General features: G+C 39.8%; 1 protein-coding gene across 1 annotated transcript in view; it reads right to left on the reverse strand.

The window, feature by feature from the left end:
* The window catches only part of GUCA1C (guanylate cyclase activator 1C), a 37,325-nt gene that overhangs the window by 4,789 nt on the left and 9,617 nt on the right, over positions 1-22,919 (reverse strand). The window contains exon 2 of the mRNA XM_059466434.1: positions 1,199-1,348. Coding sequence (XP_059322417.1) covers positions 1,199-1,348 — 150 coding nt within the window. The remainder of the gene's footprint in view (positions 1-1,198; positions 1,349-22,919) is intronic.

Consider the following 22,919-nt stretch of genomic DNA (forward strand, 5'->3'; position numbering starts at 1 on the left):
CAAAAGTATAAACTGGTTTTAAAATCAGGTAAGTTAAAAAAAATATTCTTTACATTGGAAGGATTTTAATTTTAATTCTCACTTTGGATAAAGCCCCAGACAAAACACTGTTGGCACACTGGCTGTGGGTGAAAATTATTGGAGAATATTTGTGAAAGAAAGATTTCATTAGTCTCAAAGGAGAAATCTGGAAGATTCAGCCTCTACTTCTATCTTTAGAAAGCTGCCCTTTAGGTGATCAGCTTTATTTGTTTGACCTGGTAGCTCCATCTGGCTCCAGCTCCTTTCAGTTTTGGCAGCAGCTATTTAAAGTCTCTAACAGCGACTGGCTTGGCACCAGCAGTAACGCAGAATCCAGGAAAAGTACATTCCTTGTTTGTTATGGCATTAAAACTCTATTTAGCTTCGATGCTCCCTGCAGCAAAACTTTGATCTGTAGTGAGTCCTGTACATTTAGGGCACAGTATTGAGCCATATATATTTGTAAGGAGCCTTAACATACCTTTTGGATGACAGCAGCTAATGAAGAGGATAATGTTATTTCATTAGAGCAAGTTGAAAACTATGAAGATAATTTTAAAGAAAGAATTGTACTTCTTTGGTTTTATGGGTTTGAAGTGGACCCATTTTCTGGAAAATTTTGGAAGTATTTTTATCCAAATATCACTGCGCGATTTAATAGTAAAATTATATTTCCATTATTTAGTTTTGAAATGGAGGTAATGGTGTTTGTAGTAAACAAATCTAAAAGCCTTTCAAAAAATTAAAATATAGTAATGTTTTATTGACATCTTTTTTTTTCTTTTCTTGCTGCAAGATCAGTTTGAGAAGCCAGTTTTCCACAATAGACTGGCACATATACTTGTAACCATCTGTTTTCTTCATTATGCTGCTACTGTCTTGCCCTGCCTTATAGTACACTTTATCACAGTAATGTCTCTACTGTTTCTACAACATTTCACTTTCAGTAAGTACTTTATCTGTAGAACTATGGTTTAAAGTAAAAAGCTACTTAGATGTGTTCAATAAGGAAGAAACTAATGTTAGGAGTGTCACTAGTAGCCACTGTTAATTCTGGTTTTACAACCATAAAACATTAGATAAAGTACTGACAATCCATTTACAGCACATGATGAACCATTGTTTCAGGGCAACACACTGTATCAAATGCTCTTGCTATTGGTCATAACTCACTTACCCTGAATATGCTTAATAGCTCTTTTTTGTCAATGCATCCATTTCCATCAGCATCATATAGCTTGAAATACCATTTCAATTTTTGGTCAATTTTCCCTCGTATAACCAAATTTATTGCAGCTATGAACTCCAAGAAGTCTATAAATCCGTCCTAAGAGAGAGAGGGAGAGAAAAAACCACATCTATTTAATAACACTGGTTTTCTGTTCTTTCTGGCAATTGTACAGGAACAGATCATCAAAGTCCCTACATATTGATTTATGAAGCATCTTAATATAGAAATTTTCTGTGGTATCAGAAAAGGATAAAAGGATGCGCTCAACTGGAAGAGCTATAGGAAGAGGTATTATAGGAAGGACAGTTTTGTTCTCCCCTGAAATCCGGGTGTTGTGGAGGTGAGGGGCAAATCTCTTCTGAGCAATTGTTATTGACAGTTTGAGCAATTGTTATTGACAGTTTTTAAAAGGAAAAGAAACAGTTTTGTGACAATCTGACATGTGGAAAAGACGAGTTTGGGATATCTGGTTTGGTACTAATGAGATATCTGGAGTGGAGTTGTTTACATCTATACTGCAGAACTATGTATGATTTCCAGTGCTGTTCCAGGTGCTGTTCATCTCAGGGATCACGTAATAAGTGTTTTAAAATTGTAACCAATACTCTGGGATGAACCCTAAGTACTGTGGTTTATCCAAATAAAAATCAAGTCACTCTGATAAATATTTTACAAAGCCTTCAAGGCATAAACCAAACTCTAAATATTGAGGATTGGGGATATTCATAGGGAGACAGCATTTCAGATTGACTTCAGAATCATTTTCTAACTGCTTTGCTCAAGCTTCTGATAGAAGCCTGTCAAGGACAGGCCTCCATAGTCAGGTTCTTCTGTTTCTGTGGACACAGAATGTGTCTAGATGTGGTTAGGATGGAAGAAGCAGTCGCTGAATTTGGATCCTACTTGCTCCAACTGTTTCTCATGTGCATACAAAAAGAATTAACAACTGGTAAATTTAGTCTTGTGATCAAAATCCAATTGGTCAGAATCCAATTGCTCAGAAAACCTTGGAAAGACTTGTCAGTTTCAGATGGCCTTTGAGTGAAAAGAGAAGGTTGGATGAGTATTCAGTAGGTTTAGGATGTTACTTAGTTTTATTGCCATATATCAACAGACATCTTGCCAGTTGAGGTTTACAGGCATTAATCAGTCCGGCATTAATCAGTCCCTCAATATTGTACTGCAGGAAAAGAAAATTGGTAAGGATGCACTGCAACTCATTGCCAAAATCAGAACCCTAAAGTAATTTAGGTTGGAGAAGACCCTCAAGGTCACTAGGTCCAACAGTTAATGCACAGCTACCGAGTACATCACATACTGTGTCCCTAAGTGCCACACCTTACATGTCTTTTGAAGACCTCCTATCAGTATATTTTTGTGACAAAGAACTGAACATGTGAGCGTGCAAAGAATGACAGCAAACAGGAATTTATAAGGGCTAGAATATACTAAAATTGAGAGCTCTTCTGATCAACCTTCCATTGAAAACAAACCAAAATGCCTAAACCATTGAGAGGAATGGCAGATTTGTCTTTACAAACAAGCTGTGGGTCTGCTGGTAGGTAAAACTAGCACTGGGAGGTAAAAGAAACAGTGGGAAGGATTCCACTGATTGAAGAATGAAAAAAGATATTTTCTTTTACAAACAAACTTTAGGGTTGCTGATAAATTAAACTGGACATTGAAAGATGAAAGAAACAATGGGGAAGAAAAACCCCTAAATTCCATAAGAATTAAAAATTAAAAGGGAGGGTTATACATTAGAGAGAAATCTTTGGTATCAGGTGTTTTGGGAAATCTGAGCCTCTCAAGTACCTCAGCCAATGGGAAAGAGAAAAGAGAAATGTGGCTGGATATTAGGATAAAAAGCGAGGCTACATCCTTCAAAAATTTGAGAGACCCCAGGGGAATGCCCCATGGCCTCTCCCTTTATTTGAATAAAGTAAAAGGATTCCTCTGTTTCCTTTTTGGACATAAACCTCTGATGTTTGTGGATTAATTTTCCTAACAGCATCCCCACACATCTACACAATTGATTGTGGAAGTGAATGTAAGTTCTCAAAGATTGGATACATTTTTTGAAATAGGAGTCCATCCTCTTTTTTTTTTCTTTTCTTCATTCTCCTCTTAGATTCCTCACATTTGTGCCCTCATGAAACTGATAAGGGTCAGAGCTCCTGGGAGACCCTTGTAGTGTTTGTTTCGATTTCTGTGCAAGGCTGATCAGCAAAGTGGCACCTAAGAGATAAATTCAATGTATTCAAACACACTGGACTCAGCCTTCATGCAGAAATGGTGAGTGCATAAGCCGTGCAGACTGACCATTGCCTCACAGACCCTCTGCAGGATCTCTAGTAGTTGCTTGTTTTACTGTAATTCCAATCACAAGCAAATGCAGCAAAGACACCATTCAACCACTGTTTAAGATGAAATAAAATTTGACAGTAACTACATATAATTTTCAAACAAAATTAGGCCCAGTGTTAAAAGCAGATGCTTAACCAAGAATGTCACATCATGCACTACAAACTTAATCTTCTTTTTGGCACACTGGCTTTAATTTCTATTTTGCAAGTATTATTTCAAGAAGGATTTCATAAAGTATTTTACTGGAGGTCAAAATGTATTTTGCTGATTGCATTTCCATAATCTGATTTGATATATCTATAAGAATGTGGCTAAATGCATTTTACGTTGCTGCTTTTTTATTGCATTTCATACTGCTTATTGCAACTACAGATTCATTTAAGGATTGCTGGATATCCATGAGCCGATTAATTTTCTTCTTACTCCCTTACATTTCACTTGGGATTTTGGAAAATATAATTTTGTTTGCTTTCTTTCTGCATCTTGGTGTCACTATTGTTGCTCTGACAAAACATCAGGAATCTGGACAGTGTAATAACCAGTCTAATGTGTTTGGGTATGTAATTCTGATCTGGTAGATTATATGGCCTGTCCCAAATAGGAAGGGACTGGAGGCCAGGATGAAAAAACTCCCACCTCTGAAAAACACCTGGGAGAAACTGTAGTTGTCAGGAAAGCCCTTGCCACTTTCTGCAGTCATGGGAACACTACTGGTGACATGGTAGCGAGCAGCCCTTTTCTATTTCTCAGGAATAAAAATAATGAGAAGATTTAGACATGTTTGTCTACTTGATGTGGAACCAGAAGCATTTCATAAAAGCATTTATGAGAAATGTAATGTTTTCCTTTATACACCAAAAAACATACATTGTAGGTATAAAAGAAAACATTTATGGGATAAAGAAGGCTACAGTGATCTTGTTGCACATATATACAGAACTTTCTGAGATAAAGAGAAATATTGCACTTTTTACTGTAGCATCTCAAAATACTACATTAAACAGTGAAAAACATCATAACAGTAACCTAAGAAGATCATTCTGTGGTTCTGTGAGTACAACAAATAATGCAATAAATGCGTTATGATGTTATTAAAAGAATACTGCTGCGCTGATTTACCCATCTGCTGTTCTATAATCAATCTCAATACAAGTATCTAGGTAGGTCCTTATGTGTCTCTGGGCTCTGTAAAATACCTCTCTGCAGCATGCACAGCAATGTATCTGTTGCCTGTTAGGAAGTCATTAATTTACAAACAAACAGCTACTGTAAGAATAATAAAATAAAATTTTAAATAATGCCCAACATCATAATAAGCAGAGCTGATTACCAGTGGTGGAAGTTACAAATTATTTACTTGTGGTGTTTAACTCTGTAATTGTCAAATATTTGTAATGTTTTTTATTAAATTGAATTAATGCTGGTGAAACCTGCTTATTCATCAGGTTAGGATACAAGACAAATTTGGGTGTGTGAAGGTTTCTTTTCCATGTCTGCATGGTGCTGGCTCTGCCTTCCTTGCCTGCAGCACATTGCCAGGGGCACCTGTAGGGATGGTGCAGTCCTGCACCCTCCCCTGCCCAAATGAACAAATGAACAGGAAGGGGCACGTGGAGTCATTTTACCCTTTTTACCCATTTTTTACCCATTTTACCCTTCTGCGTGTGGCGTGAAATAGAGGAACAGAACTCTCCTCATGTAGTTCTGAGGAGTGGGATGGAGACATACTAAAAGAATGGGTTCAGAATTCTTTTACATGCCTCAAAGTCTCCAGTATTTCTATACATAGTAGGCTTAATAAATATGTAGACCTATTTTTAGTCTTTTAGCAGTTTGACTGGCTGAACTAGAAGTTTAAGGACACTTTCGGGTCATGCATGTGTTTGTGCCCTTTGATACTGTGCTTTTGTAACTTGTTTTGCTTTTGCTGATGAGTGACTTTTTAAGCCTCTTGCAACAGATTGATTCACACAACAAAGAGAGAAAGAGGCTCCAAAAAAGCAAGTAGAATGTATGAAATTGGTCCTCAGGGCACTATCATTTGTGAGTGCCTAAGGCCCAGAGCCCATTTCAGTTTTTCATTAGCTACTGGATCTCCTGAGGAAAAAGGAATTTAATTTCGTCCTTTTATGAGAGATTTTTGCTTCAGGCTGTCAGTTGAACCTTTACTGGAGGCTGCTCACCATTATTTGGTGAGGACACAGATGTGTGTCCCCGGGGGCAAAGCTGGGCAGGGCGGGACTGCCACATTATACAAGGGACATTAATACTCCAGCCCTGGAGCTGTAGGAGGGCATTATTGGCTTCCAGAACAGCACTGCTAATCTTCACAGATCCCTAAAAAACTCTTAGGACTCCAAACTGTAGTAGAGATTAAAAATAATTGACTTGTCAGCTATGAATACACAGCTGACCTGAAACAGCACGGTTATCCAGGGCTGGGCCAGAGTGATCTGGACGTGGTGTTTTGGCTGCCTGGCTCTTCCCTGAGAGTGATTTTCTAGCGGTGACAGGGATCCCCTACAGGGATAGTCAGCCATCTCATACCTCATGCTGTGGCCAGGCTTGTGGAAAGGGACAATTTCTGTCCCTGAAAACCATATGGTGAGTGAGCTTATCATTTTACTTGAACCACCGTGGGCTCCACCAAGAGTTTATACACCATAAGCAGTGACTTGTTTCCAAAATTTGTTCCTTAAAAATCTCTAAACTCAATCTGACAGCAGGAGAATAGCTCAAATGGTTTATCAGGATTAATAAGTGTGCAAACATAAATGGTGCAGGTATTTCAAACCTAGGGCTTAGGTCATTAAGCCACCTTCTTTCCCAACCGCCTGTCTTTTAGAATAGTCCTTAAACCTCTTAAGGGAGAGGGAGGAGGCATGGGTCAAACAGCTCAGAATAACTGTGAAATTTATAGCTAATCCAATGTGCTTCTTTCTTTCTTTCTGGGTCCAATTACAAATGTAGCACTGCTTTCTCTGACCTCAGAAACCTAAAGGAGGATTCATTTCACTCCATTTCTTCTTCCCCCGTTTCATGAAATCACAGAATTACAGAATCGTGTTGGTTGGAAAAGACCACAAAGACCATTGAGTCCAACCATCCTCAGTTTGTTTTTGCTTCTGAGTACTTTCATCAGTTCCTCAGAGGTTGCAGCTGCAATTATTGAAGAAATAAAAAGCTACTTGTAACTCTGTTACTTTGATACTTCCCTAGGATCTGATATTGCAGTTTGGGCTTGGCCAGACTCACAAGTTTTGTAAGTAAACAGAGCTGGCATTTGTCATGGGATGGGGGAGACCTCAGCAAGCAAACATTATTAAATAAGGATGAAGAACAAAGCAGGGAATTAGGAGCTGCAGATTGTTAAGCGGTTTTGTAATCAGTGCATTCTCATGATTATGTAAAGGGATGAGGATGTATTGACCAGGCCATTATACAAGGTTCTGCTTTGCCCAGATGAAGAGCACCTCCAAGGTTTGGGGACTTAAAAATTACCAGGACATTTGCATTGGAGGAATTGGAAATACAGAGCCAGCTATATGTCCTGGCTCTCAGAATTGCAGGCTACCCTGGTAAAGCCTGGTGAAATCCAAAATGTTAAGATGACAAACAATTGCATTTCTTTAAAATTAACAACTACCCCCTAACTCCTTGCCATCACAAACAATTTTCTTTTAAGATTACTGGAGAAGACAAGGAAGTCACCAGGCTGGGGCCTCTGCCCAGGAAGGCTATACTGTAAAGACCTAGCCCTCTGCCATTCTCTCCTGGATGCTGGGGTTTAGCTCTCTGCACTCCTAATTTTGAGCCTTTGCCTGTGCTTTTAGGAACATCTTTTCCAAATTAAAGCAGTAGGCAAGACAGGAAAAAAACTGAAAAATGCAGCTGTGACATCTTAATACATTTTCCAGGAAATTCCTTGCTGATAATCCTAGCAGATCTTTCCTGTTTGACAAATTCAAAAACCTCCAGAAAAAGTTGTCTTGGTTTGAAAGAAAGATGTCTCCCAAGGAAAGTGGGAGGAAATATGATGCCCTTCCCTCCTAATTATTATTACTTTGAAATTAAGGAGCTTTCAGGCAGAGGTGTGGGAAAAGGAATAACAGTTCTTTACTAGTGTGTATAACAAGGCAAACAACAACAAACAGAGCCAGAATCGCAGGCGCAGCCATCTCTCGGCCCCAGGCACTTTCCCCTTCGGTGTAGTGATGCCCACAGCCGGCAGGGGCGCTGCTGGCTCCCAGCTGGGCAGGGCAGGTGCAATGATTCCCCCACAGTTGCAGGGGGCGCTGTGGCGCCAGCACAGTCACATCTTCCTCACGTGGTCTAAAATTAGACCATAACTCAAAACTCATAATGTTAAATCCTACAGTCAAGAATTCAACTGTACTTGCATTAAGCAAGTGATGATTTTATGATAATTAAGGCTTTTAGTTGGTAATGACAAATTATTACAGCAGAAGTTTGTATTATCACAGCAGTGCTGGCTTCAGACCCTCTGTACCTTCGACTCCAAAATCCCAGTGGGCTGAATCTCCCCAGGCACCTTCTGCCAAAGGCTCCAGGACAAGCCACTGTTCCCAGCTGCAGAGTAGAGCACGTTCTTCACCTCTGGTCTCATCCTGACTGGGCCAAGGGCTACCGCATGAGCGATCTCCTGCTTGATCTGGGCAAAAGCCTGTTGCTGCTTGGGGCCCCAGTGGAAAGTGTTCTTCTTGAGGGTGACCAGGTAGAGAGGGCCCACGATCTGACTGTACTCAGGAATGTGCATTCTTCAAAAGCCTATGGCGCCTAGGCAAGCTTGTATTTCCTTTTTGGTGGTCGGCAGAGACATTGGGGTGATCTTATTGATGATATTGGTGAGAATCTGATGCCATCCAGTTCGCCACTTCACTCCCAGAAACTGGATCTCTTGAGCAGGTCACTTAACTTTATTCTTTTTGGTGGCAAAGCTGGCTTCTAGCAGAATCTGGATGATCCTTTCTCCTTTCTCAAGTACGTCCACTGCCGTGTTCCCCCACACAATGATGTCATTGATGTATTGCAGATGTACAAGAGCCTAAGCCTTTTCCAGTGTGCTCTGGATCAGTCCATGGCAGAAGGTAGGACTGTGTTTCTACCCCTAGGGCAGTCGGTTCCAGGTGTACTGCACTCCCCTCCAGGTGAAAGCCAACTGAGGCCTGCATTCTGTTGTCAGAGGAATGGAGAAAAACGTGTCATCAATGTCTATAGTGGCGTACCACTTCGCTGCCTTGGACTCCAGCTCATACTGGAGTACCAGCATGCACAGCAGCACTCAGCGGTGGAGGCACTTCATTAAAGCCACGATAGTCCACAGTCAATCTCCATTCTCTGTCAGACTTGTGCACAGGCCAAGTGGGGCTGTTGAAGGGTGAGTGGGTTTTGCTAACCACCCCTTGGCTCTCCAGCTCACGGATCATTTTGTGGATGGGAATCACAGCATCTCAATTCATCTGGTACTGACAGCAGTGTGCACTGTCAAGGTGGCAGCTGGTACTAATTTTTCCTCCACCTTCAGAAGTCCATCTGCAGGAGGATTCTCTGATAGTCCAGGCAAAGTGTTCAACTGCTTAATGTTCTCTGCCTCTACAGCAGCTATGCCAAAAGCCCATCTGAGTCCCTTTGGGTCTCTGTAATAGCCATTCTGGAGGAAGTCTATGCCCAGAATACACGGGGCCTCTGGGCCAGTCACAATAGGATGTTTCTTCCACTCTTTCCCAGTCAGGTTCACCTTGGCTTCCAACAGGATCAATTGCTGTGATCCCCCCGTCACCCCGGCAATGGAAACAGGTTCTGCCCCCACATGTCCCGATGGTATCAGGGTACAGTGCACACCACTATCAACTAAGGCATTGTAGTTTTGTGGTTCTGATGTGCCAGACCATCAGATCCACACCATCCAGAGGATCCAGTTTTCCCATGCTGCTCCCTGGATAGAGGCAGGGCCCCTCTTACCCTGGTTATTATTTTCTTCCTGGGCATACATGATAGAGGTACTTCCAAGGGGATCCAACAGATCATCCTCCCTTCCCTTATACCTGGAAGCTTGGTCACGGGAGACTGAGGCTGCCTTCACTTTAGTAGAACTCTGTCAGTAAGTGTTTTTCCTCTTCGAATTCACGCACCCCTGCTGCCAGGACAGAAGTGGGTTTCCCATCCCACCTTCCCACGTCTTCCCCGTGGTCACACAGGAAGAACCACAGCTCAGCTCATTGGGAGTACTCCCTCTCGCTAGCTGGGGCACATCAGGCTCTGATATTGGGGACTGTGACTCGCACTGGTACCACGCTGTTCTTCCTCACCTCCCTAATGCCTTTAGGGTCCGAAATCAAAGCAGAGACATGAGCCTGCATTGGGCCATTGACCATACTCTCTAACACCTGAGCCTGTTGGCAGTGGAACCCACTGCCTCTTGGTTGTCCATGGCATTAATTGTTGCAATGAAGATGCTGTGTTGAGATGGGCCTAGCTCTTCCAGGGCCCACGACATTTGCCTTGTGCACCTGACCTTGCCATGCTGTCCATCCCTTCCATGAATTCCTCCACCTTGGCCATTTCTCCTGTCTCTCTGTTAACAGCAGACCTTTCATTAGGGGTAGAAATGAGCCAAGACACAGACTCTCATTTAACAGTGTGAAAAGGGTCCCAGTTTATTCTTCTTTACTGCTTAGCCATCCTGACTCTGACTACAGCAAGTTCCTGCTGTTGGCTTTTCTGGCTGACTGCGGGCTATATCCTGCTGGAACATGACTGCAAGTGTTTCCTTGCTACCTCTGACTACAGGCTTTTACCTAGCTCAGTTATGACTGCAGGCTGCAGCTCTATGAGACCCAGACTAAACTCATAGCAAATATTTTGCAGTAGCAACTCTCTTCCCTATTTCATTCTTCATTGTGTCTCTCTGGATCATTACTACTTCTTCAGAGCACCTCTACCTTCTCAAGGTCTTCTTCCTCTATACTTCGACCTAATCAGAGGAGCCCACCCCTTTTATCACACTTTATTAGTCACAGCTGTGACTGTTCTTCTTCTTTTGGTAATTAGTACAATTGTGAGTTATCAGGGGCAAGGTCACTTGTAATTCCTTCTTCTACACCTACAAGGTACCAGTCGTTAGTCTGTCTCTTACCAACAGATGGGACAAAATTCCATAAGAGAAAGAAACAAAAGGAAAAATCCTAACCCCCAACAAAAGTACATTGAAGACATACATGTTTTCTAGTGGCAAAGATGTTCTATTAGGCAGATTTGGGTGATTCTATATAATGCTCTGTGAATCTCAAGGGATGTATGAAAGCTCCTAAAAGTTACATGCATATACTATCATTGTCTAAACTATTTGTATTATAATAGTAGACTGTTACTATAATAACTGGTTTATTCTTAATTAATGTATAAATAAATAGAAAAAAAAGACAATTATGCCTTAAAAGAAATCTTAAAATTTCTCTGAATAATAGAAGCACTTTCCTGAACAGTTTCCCATTAAAATTAATTTCCCTTTTATCTTCATAATAATTTCTAAAGTAATGCTTAAAAATAATTATGATTAATTGTCCAAAATCAATCTCCATTGCCTATTCACATAACATGACAAAATTACAGTGTTACCTGATGATGGCATGCTCCAAATGCTTCTTAAACTCAATGACAGCTGCAGAATACATGCTAATTTGTTTTCACTTAAATGAATATTTCAAAAAAACCCCTAACCTAATCCAAACCAGTTACAAATCAAGGCTGTATGATGCAAGGAAAAGTCAATGGACTATTAATCTGTAACACTTACCTACTTGAATATTTTAAAATTTAGATTTTAAAGAGAAACATTTATTGGAAACTCAGATTACTCTTTTGGAAATGGAAAAAAACCCCAATAAACCAAGAACAGAACAAAGAAGGCCACTGAATTCTGCAGTGCTGTAGAGAGATCGGAGACAGGCATTTGTTTAATGTCCCATGTAAAAAATTGGTCTCCCATGCTGGATGGTGCTGTGTCACTACTGGGGAGTTACCTCTGGTCTAAAACTTTTAGCTCATAACTTAAAACTCATGATGTTAAATCCTTCAGTCAAGAACTCAACTGTACTTGCATTAAGTAAATGATGATTTAATGATGTAGACTTTTAGCTGGTAATGACAAATTATTCTAGCATAAGTTTGTACTATCACAGCAGTGTGCCCCGCGACAAACCAATAGAAAACAAACTTAAGATTATGAAATTGCACCAATAACTGTGTGAAGTATTTATAATATTACAGAATGCTTTTTTTGGGAACCAATATATAAAATTGAATGTAAAAATTTTGGGAGACAGTTTAGAAGGAGAATACAGGCATTCTTTAGTATAGTCTGTAAATAAATAAAGTAGTATTTGGAAATTGGTGAAATATTCATAGAACGTGGAATTTTTTTATCAGGGCACTGCACCTTTCAAAGGCACTTAAGCTTACTGAGAAAAAATTAGGTAACTATAATGCTTTGAACACAGCAAAGCATAATTTAACTTCCTAATTTTCAGTGATCAAGCTAGTTACTTTACATTTGAGATAATTTTATGCAACATTACTCCAAATTAAGGAAAAGCAAATGATTTGGCTTAGTTGCTTTTGTTGGATTGTGTCTGAAACTAATGGGAAGAGGATTTTTACATGTCACCTTCAAGAAGTCCAAATATATGAGGAAGTAAAAGCTGTAGATTTTTGTTACTTCTGACAGAAGAATTCTTTCTGTCTAAGACATACCTAGAGTCTTATTTTCTTCTAGCCCTTGGTTTAGCAGCTGATTAAGTTTTTCACATACAGGCTTTTATTGCTGACTACAATGTGATAGCAATGACTGTCATAAAAGAAAAATATGCTTTCTAGGGTTTTCTTGTTGTGGAAACATTTATGACAGTGACATGATCTTCAAAATCAGAAAAAGCAAGAATTAGACTTCTCTGGGCAAAGTGGAAGTGCTGGGCCAATACAAGAACCATGGAAAAGGAATAACATAAAGCACCCTGCCTCAATATAATATCAGTTTATATGGTTATTGGCCCCATAGTGTCATGCAGGTGTTTCTGCTGCAACTTTGTTGATTTACCTAAGCTGGTTGGTTAGAGTAGGATAAGAAAAGGGTCCAAGGAGTAATTTCAGGCTGAAAACATCCCTAAAGATATGTGTGTTGCTGAACTTATGTTTGCTCAATTATTCAGAGACTCATGACACAAAAGAGGAAAGTAGTTCAGGAAAGTTTAGGAAAATGTTTCTTTGATTATCATCCTTACTTTCTGTTAACTATTGCGGCCAATTTTGTTGTGTCAGTTCTGGTAATGCCTGCGAACATGTAAGGATGTAGCAAAGGGGCTAAGATATGACAGTTCATATCACAGCTGCCATTCCACAACAGCCATTGCTGTTCTGAGCACACAGCAGAGCAAGACAGTCTGGGAAGGGAAGCCCAACTGAAAATTGTATTTTCCAGGAAAGGACAGTTAGCAAAGTTATCCTGAGCCATTGTAGTTAATCCCACAAGAAGTGGAAATGCTTAATATTTAGGTTCCTGGTAGTTTTTGAAGCACTGCTCTCTAGCACCCACATTTTTAATCCTTTAAGAGCTCTTCATACTTTCTGTGATCATGTGGAAAGCAGCTGACACATCATGCTCGGTAACAATTGCTCAGTTTGGCCCTGCAGTCTTAAACAAAATATTATCTTCACTAGAATCTCTAGACTAGCTGCTTCATAGAGAGGAAAATAACATTCTTCTCTCTCTCACAATTCTCAAGGTGGAAAAAGTGGAAGGAAAAAAACAGCTGGAAGTCAAATGAAGACTAAATTACAATAAGCAGCAAAAGACCCCTGAAAATTATGACACCTTTCTGTGGACATTTGTATGCTTTTCATGGAATATGAGGTGCAACCACTGCTTTAATAGAGAATTTCATGGCCAAATGACTCTCATTTCCTTCTATTACAATACTAAAGATGTTGTACTTCGCTAACCACATTCATGTCCCTATAACCAAAGGAAGATAACATCTATTTATATCCAGAACACAAAATCAGATGCTGAAAAGTCTACATGATAATTTGAATTATAAAGACACATCAGGACAGTGGGGAAGGAGCTAGGATGAGAAAAAAAGGAAAGGTGGTGTGCCTCCCAACACTTCTTAGCTTTGTTCAAAGTATAAGAAGTGAAGGGAAACAGGTATGATTCAGGAAAAAAAAAAGGAGAAAAGGAAAAAAAGGATTTAACTTGAGATTTAGTTTACATTGCTATGTAGTCATCCCTACACACAACCAAGTTCTATTGAAGTAAGATATTTTTGCATTTCTTATTATCTGTTCTACATCAAACATCCTTCTTCTCTGTATTTTAAATGGATTCACTTTAAAATATTTTTTTATAATTCTAATCTGCATAATGATGTCAGATGAACTCTATCAGAGAACTACTTTACATTTTAAATGAAAAACACAAAGTAGAAAAATGATTAAGGATTGACATCAGCTGGTGGTTCCTTATCTAAAGATTTCTAAAACTGCTGTGGAGTGTCCGTTTTTGTCCATATACCAACTTTATCTCTGCATAAGAAGTAGCAGAAAATAGTGTTCTCTGACGTGGTCTGTCCAATGCTTTATAAAGTTTAACAGAAAGTCCTTGAACTTGTATAATTTTACCTTAGTGCCACATATCTATTAATCTTCTTTACTCATCACAGTAATTCTACCTTTTAAAATCCAATTTTCTTACAAAGCAACATACACTTATTCCTGTAGCTAGTTTCAATAATGCCAAAAGAAGCAGTAAGAGAACTACAACAGCAGCATCCCATTTTCAGTCCATTGCTTCACTTGTCAAATGGCTATGCAAATTTTGTCCTTCAGAGGTCATAAGAACTCAATCAATCAATCAATCAATCAATCAATCAATCACCAGTGTTCAATTTTTATTTTTAGCAGTGGCAAAACCTATCTGCAAGCTAATGGGAAATGAATGGCAGTGATCTGGGTTTCTGATTTAAAGAAAGAAGATATTTCAGAATAAGTGTTGCATAGTAGCAGTGCTGACTGTAGAATTTGTCCTTATTTCTGCCTAAGAGCAAATAACACTTGCAATGTATTATGGATACACCACACATTATTTTTCTATATGTTTTCTCCTTTAACATCAGTGAAACATCATTTTGATGGATATAATAGCACTGAAATATATTCTCACTGAAAACCAAATATACATCAGTATACTTGGCAACTACTGAGATATTTTAGGTGAACATTACTGTTTCCTCTCTAAAATTCATCATTATGATTCATGAACTAGGACTGCCAGTTATGAGTGGACAGACACACAAGGGAAGGAAAAAAAGTAGGAAGAATTAAATGTGTTTGTATGTGCTTGCAGATTTATCCTTTTTGTATTACAAATAGCTTAAGGGCAAAGAAGACTGAGATAATTTTTCTCTAAGAAGGGACTCTTCACATCTAAGAAAGGAAATACTTAAAAAAATTAATTTGGTTGCACTTGTATTTTAATAAACAAATTATTTTTTAAAGTTTTCATTGGAAAGCGGTGGCAAAAGATAAACCTAACGCTTATTATCCTGCCAATGTCATTATATAAATAATGCTTACAAGTATTAATGTATGAGTCATCAAACAAAATGTTTGCTGAAATGCTACCATCTGCACTCCTTGTGAGAATCTCAAGGAAAGTGAATTTTGCAATTACAGTTCTGGATGTTCAGCACCTTTATTTTTCAATGCTGTTAAGAATGATGAAGAACAGCTTTCAAACTTCATTAGCATATTTATTTGTTTGCTTGTTTGTATATGTAATTATAAGCAGAGCATTCCACAAAGGGTGATGAAGGCCAGAAAAAACTGTCACATGATATTCCCCGCCTAAAAATCTATAGATATATTTTTTAAAAAATTAAAAAGATACGTGTGTTCCTGGTGCATAGGGTCATTTATTTCTGAAACCACTGGTGGTCTGCACAAGAGACACACTAGTGCTTATTTAATATGTTCTTGAGAAGAAAGGTTTTCAGACACAGCCTTTGCCACTAACCTCGCACAGGGAGAGGCCCCGCCTGGAAATGGCCTTTAGGCATTGAGCAGGGGCACTCTGGTGAGCCAGAGTCACAAAGACAGTGCTGATAGCTGTACCTGCACCTCACGCATGTACCTGCATCTCACAGGTGTACCTGCATCTCATGGGTGTGCCTGTACCTCACAGGTGTGCCTGTACCTCACAGATTTACCTGTACCTCATGGGTGTGCCTGCACCTCACAGGTGTGCCTGTACCTCACAGATTTACCTGTACCTCATGGGTGTACTTGCATCACACAGGTGTACCTGTACCTCATGGGTGTGCCTGTACCTCACAGGTGTGCCTGTACCTCACAGATTTACCTGTGCCTCATGGGTGTGCCTGTACCTCACAGGTATGCCTGAATCTCACAGGTGTGCCTGTACCTCACAGGTGTGCCTGAATCTCACAAGTGTGCCTGCACCTCACAGGTGTGCCTGTACTGGGTGTGCCTGTACCTCACAGGTGTACCTGAATCTCACAGGTGTGCCTGTACCTCACAGGTGTACCTGTACCTCATGGATGTACTTGCATCTCACAGGTGTGCCTGTACCTCACAGGTGTGCCTGTAGCTCACAGGTGCACCTGTACACAAATTAGCAGGGGATATAACTGAGCCCAAGAAGCCAAACAGCCACAGCACCATTGCCTCATTGGCATGAAATGATTTGCCTGCTGCTGAGACCAGAGGAGACCACAATCTTCCACGTGGCATTAAATTACTCTGTGAAGATGTCCCCTTCCCTGTCATTTGTCCACTGGCCATTAATTTCTGTGAGTGAGGAGCTGAGCTACTTTTTTATCTCTAACCTAGAGAAAAGCAGAGAATTATAAGATTTGGCTTGCAACTATTCCTGTTGGTATTTATATGGATGACTTGAATGTAATGAGTTTTGAATGGGCTTTCAATCTATCATAAATTGTCAAAAAAATCTTACCATGCTGCTGTTATTCCTTTTAAACTATTTTGAGTTTACTGGAAATGTAGGGTTTTTGCTGGAAATCCTAAGAGAGTGAAGTGTGTCTGTAACAGGCTTCAGCTGGAAGCAGCAAAGCTGATGAGAAGGTGAAATTCACTACTGTAGCTACATCCTACAGTATGCCACACCTTACATGCTAGCAGTTTTAAACTGGCACACATGAAACACAGAGGAGAAAATCTATGCACCTTTCAAGAGTGTTTTTTACCACCTTGATCTATGTTAAATACCTTCAGACATGGATATCCTCAGATTAACTCGAGGCATTAGGCTGCTATAATTGGAATTGTAGATTAATCACAGGACTAACTCTTTAGCAGAGCTTTCTGAGCAGATTCCTATTTTGAGAAAACGGAAGCCTACATGTGAAAAATACATTTTATGCTGAGAAGACTGCAGTAAATGACTCAAGTTTTCCATATTGGGTTTCTCTATATTTAGATCAACTGTAAACTAGTCCCTAAACTATATGATTTTTATAATCTTCAGCAATAGAAGTCATAACAATTTTAAACTGTAAAAGTCCACTATTAAACCATGGTTAGAGCAGGAAAAAAATCAGGTCATATATCTATAAAAAGTCTATAAAAGCTGGGAGAAGCATGGGAGGAGGTTCAAGTTTGCCAACCACCTATTTATAACAGCCCTTTTGTATGAAGAATACTTTTAAGACAAAGGACATAATTTCTATCAAGAAGTTTTGTATACTCCGCCAGTCACTGGGAAAGTGACCCCTTGATTAGGAAGCAAAAACCAGAAAAGAATGTTATTGGGATGTTAGGAGACACAAGACAGATTATGGATTTTGGACCTGGTTAACACAAGAGATTTGATAACAGGGTGCTTTGGCAAAAGCAAAAAGAACTTTGAAAATTAGACCTAGATCGCAAGAAGATTCAATCTGACAGGTTTACCAGAGAAAGAAAATCTCATTAAACTCTAAAGCAAGAGATGTTGTTATATGCATACATTTGTGTAATGTGATTTTAACTCAATCACTGTAGTACACATTTCTAGTCTCCCTGAAATGGTATATAAGCTTTTGTATCCCACAATAAAATCGAACTCTGATCACAGTCAGAATTCTGGTCACCAAGTCAGTCTCCCCGTCTCTCTCCATCACTGACAGAATGTGGCAGAAAAGGAAGGAAAATTTTGATCTTAACACCACAGAAGCCGTTAAAGTACCGAAGGAACTGAATGCAGGCAAAAATGACCAAATTATTTCTGAATTTGTGCATCATGCACTTACATCCAATAACTTCTGTGTCTTGAAGATGAATGATTCTCATCTGTTTAATATAGCACAGTGCCTAAATGTTCTGACATAATGTCACAGACCCCTTATTTTTGTACAATAATAGCTGCCATTTCAGAGCCCACATTGTGATACCCCCAGTCAGCCACCCATTGACCGCTCTTCACGCATCTATACTTAACTAAAAACTTTTCAGGATGAAATCCTACATTTTTGCCAAAAATCCTGGGGCAGAGAAAAATCTGTAGAAAGCTCATAGGACAAAAAGCAAGTATACGGAATAAAGAGATCCTCTTATTTTACCTCATCAACAACATACAACATTCCTTTCTTCCTGCCCTAAGAAGCTGGCCGTTGCCACATTTTTCTCAGCTTGATCACATAAAAAACCTCACGGCTGTGTATTTGAAAAGCATTTGATCGATGCTTCTTGTTTCTAAAAGTATTCCTTAAACCTAGTGGTGATTCATCACGGTAATAAATAACAAATTTATGAAAACAGAGTGCTTTTAATAATGCTAGAAAAAGAAAAGTAATACAATCATTATACTGAATAGAAATTAAAATACAGCAAATCTGTAAAGCTCTGTAAAAAATTGCCATGAGCACAGGATATAAATCTTGCATCTTAAATTGCTCCTTTTCATTTTTTTCTGAATAAAAATATCTGTTGATCTCAAATATGCCAGTTTTAGTTTCGTTTGCCTGACATCCTTCCCTAGCAAGGTGGATCCTCTCAATATCTAACATACCTTTACAAATACTCACGGGCTATAGATCAGCATAGATTTCTGAGCTTTGTTGCACTTTAGCTTGATTCCCAGCTGCTTTACTGTTTAATACCTATTTCTCTACTCTGTTTTCTGGGGGTTTATTTCCTCATTTTTCTTTTTGCTTGGAGACTGATCTACAGGTTGGGATGTCCTTGCTCTACAACTCCACATTATGTGGAAAGCTGAAATTTTTAGTAAAACTAGTTATGAAACACCTGAAAAGAAAGAATATCTGTAGGGACTGGTAGAGGTGCTACGCTAAGACACCATCTGGACACACATGACCTTCTCTGGTGAAGGGACTGCATTCCAACCTACCCCATTTGTGTAATCAAACAGGACACCCCTCAGTGGTCTGGTATATGTGACCCCAAGAATTACAAAATACAGACAAGGGAGAAGACAGCAGGGGGGAATGCTTTCTCCTGTGATGACTATACAGCCATACCCCACAGTCCCCCAGGGATGTGCTCCTGAAGGGTGTGATGGTCAGCAACAGGATGGGTGATGAACTAGTTTTCCTGCGAGACTGAATTCCTGGTCATTACTCTGGTCATTACCCCATTCTTTAGCCCATATTGATCATGGCACATCTGAGGAAGACAAGGATGAAGACAAAAGTTCAGAAAGCTGTAGCAAGAAAGTTGGCAGTAAAAGAGGGAGTTCAGTGACACAGATGAGGCAGCTGAGATCTTTCAGGACAGTGATCCTGCCGTGCTCAAAATGCAGTGTGTTCTCCAGCTGTCAGTCCTGGTGCAGTTTTCATGCCTTTGTTTTTGACACCATACATACCTCCTGTCTACATTTAAAATGCGTGTTACGTCCCCCCAAGCATCTGTCCTCCCTCTACTTCTCATAAAAGCAGTTGTTTTAGTGTCTGGCAGTTTATTTAACAACTTTGTGTACAAAGGATGACAGCCTGTGCAAGAGTGACACAACTGTGTAACACCAAACAGAGTAGCAGCAATTAGCAGATTATTCCTATTTTAGGTGTCTTTGGCCACTGCGACAGCAAAGGGTGAGCAAGTGCTCTTTCTCTAACCTGCTTTGATTCCACTCTCCTCACTTTTACATTAATCTAGACATCTCAACAAATATGAAGGTTTCACAGTACTGCAGAGCATGTGCCCCAGGCCACTCAGCATCACAATGAGTGGAGGGCTCAAGGTGGCCAGCTCCAGGACCTTACAAACATGAGGCAATGCTCAAGACAGACCCAGAAAGGGGTGCTACACAGAAGTACCAGATGACCGTGTCTTCAGCCTTGTCCGTACTACTAAGGAAAATTTACCTTGTCTGTCTGGGAGCCAGCTACATTGCATAGAGCTGATTGCAATCATAAGAAGTTATTGCAGCAGAAAAGAGGGTAAATTAGCAGTATAGCCTGGAGAAACTTCTGAACCTCTTCAGAACCTCTTGTAGTCACAAGACCAAACATTGAGTGTGAACTCCTCATCTGAGTTGTTTTCACCTCTGCCACACATTCAATATAGTACTCTGAGAAAATCCATTTAAATCTATTTATATACACTGCACTTCAGTTATGTGCAGACCATATTTCTCCCTTGTCTAACATTGTTGTAAGAACTTATTAACTTTGAGCACATCAGTGTTTTCATATGCTTATATACAAGCACAGGATAAGCAATAAATACAAAAATAATTTGTATTTGTAATTTCCAGTGATCTGGAAATTACCTCTCTTTTTAAGAATGGTTTCCTGAAATTTTTTAAGCGTCCCCAGAAAGTACTAACGAAGTCCTAATCCAAACCCTCAAAGCACAGTCTCGCTTTTTCTCTTCTAGTGCACCTTAATGGCAAACCTGTCCACAAGAGCAGTTTTGGGAGGATAGCACAAAAAAGAGCCTGCAGACTACAACTCACAAACAAAGCAATAGTATGAGATTAAAAAAAAAAAAAAACCCAAAAAAACAAAAAGAAAAGAAGGTTTACCTGGTTCAGATCAAAGATATCAAACACTCGTTTAATGTATAGGTCTCCCTGTGGATCCAGCCCTTGAAGATCCAAAAGTTTCTTGAATTCATGCAGACTAAGCAGCCCAGATGGACATTCTCTCATAAATTTGCTGTAATAATGGTGCATCTGTGCAGGGGGATCTGGTACAGATTCTTGGGCGCCCATGTTGTTACACAGGGAGTATCCCTTTTTGTCTGTTCACATTTGTATCTCCCAGGTTCAAAGTCTTGCTCATGACCACAGCTCAGGTTAATATGGCTTTTAAATGGCTACGTTAAACATCTTACAGCATAAGTTTCTATTTTTATGTAGTGCCTATCTCCACTCATGAGATTACCTTTAATGCCCAAGTCTAAAATAGATGGGATTTCAAATTGTGGCAAAGAGTACCATGGTCAAATTATAGTTCACCATGCTTCCACTGACTACAAACATGCCTGTTATTAAAAAAATAAAGAGGATATTATAAAAGTGATTGATTTTGAATTATGTGCAAACCATTAACAACACAAGAGTCTAATTCTGGAATAGTTGTAAGGAATATCTGTAATTTTAGCTGCAAATAAGGATGGAAAAGTTGAGAGTGCAAACAGCAATACCTGTAATTACATCCTCTTTGCTGTAAGTGGATTAAGCCTTTCTAAAAATTGAGCCCTTTGGATTCCTCCTTGATGTACCTTTTATCATAAATATGCTGTGTGGGATCTTGTATTTGTGTGCAAATCATATCCTATTTCTTCCCTCTCAGCATGGGTTTCCAGACATGGTTTTGGTCAGCAGCCTTGTAACAGAATTTGAGTGGAAGAGGAATGTTTTTCAGTATCTTCCTTAACAGGAATCAACTTAGTCTGGTAAGAAAATTAATAATAGGTTTGCTCTTGCTCAGTGCTGTAGTCCTGCTTTTCATTTTACAGCTTTAAGGAGCTGAATTCCTTCTTCCTCCATAGGCTCAGGGAAGGGGTTAGGTATCAGTAATACTTCTGTACTGATTAGCTTTTACACAAGGAGATGAGCAGCTCAGGGGTGTTACTATAGGACAAAGAAATGAGGAGTATAAATAACGATGTAAATATATAGGATGTTAGTGATACAGAAACAAGACACTGCCACTCATCCTTTTCATTTATAATCAGGGGAGTTTAAGAGCACAGTCCACAGTGAGGTGGTGAATGCCCATGAAAAAGGGCAACCATCCTCCAGTCGGAATTCAGTCAGAGAACAATCAATATTACAGGATCAGGTCAGTTTTTGAGAAGGACTCCCACACTCCTAATGGTCTGTGCTTCAGCTCTCTCCACAAGGACATCAACAAGTTTATTATCATATACTTCAAAATATGGCATTTGAGTGAGAAACCTTGGACACTTCTCAGGCGCCAATGAACCTCTGAAGACCAAACAGAAAGATACAGACATTGCTATCACTTTAGCCCAAACTGGTTCAATAGGCAAAGAACATAGAGCAAAGTGGATAGTCAGTGTGTTGCCTTTCCTGCAGAGACCACATCCCAGCCCCGGACCTGCTGTGTGATCCCAGTGAGTAAGAGAGAATGGGAATACACATCCTGGGTAGGCATTTCATCTGCAGGTGTGTGCTGGATACAACACTGAGAGTGAATGAAGGGGATGCAAGGACAAGGGAGGTGAAAGGAAAGCAGACCAACCTCTTGGGGATGGACAGTCTGATGACAATTCTGAACTTTCTTCTTCAGCCATCCTGCCCTGCTCTTAAAGAAATGACCAGTGATTGTGTCAAACAGCAAAGACAGGTATTGTGTGTTAACCTCAAGTGGCAACTGAGTACTGTAGGAAGCTGTGCTCTCACTCTCACCCCACCCTGCCCCTGGTGGGATGGAGAGAAGAGTAGGAAAAAACCTGGTAGAACTAGTAAGTTTAGATAGGAATAGTTTATTAATTGAAATAAAATAATATAGTAACTAATAATAATAATAATAATGCAGGAGAGGAATAAAACCCAAGACAAACCAGTGGTGTACACTACATTACTCACCAACCTCTAAGAGATGCCCAGTCCATCCCTGAGCAGCAATTGGCCCTTCCCAGCTCCCCTTGGTTTATATATTTAGCATGACATTCCATGGTATGGAGTATCACCCAAACTTTGGCCAGTTTGGGTCAGCTGTCTTGGCTGTGATCCCTCCCAGCTTCTTATGCACCTCCTCAATGGCAGAGCATGAGA

This window comes from Ammospiza nelsoni, chromosome 2, assembly GCF_027579445.1.
Source record: "Ammospiza nelsoni isolate bAmmNel1 chromosome 2, bAmmNel1.pri, whole genome shotgun sequence".
NCBI classification, from domain to species: Eukaryota; Metazoa; Chordata; class Aves; order Passeriformes; family Passerellidae; genus Ammospiza; species Ammospiza nelsoni.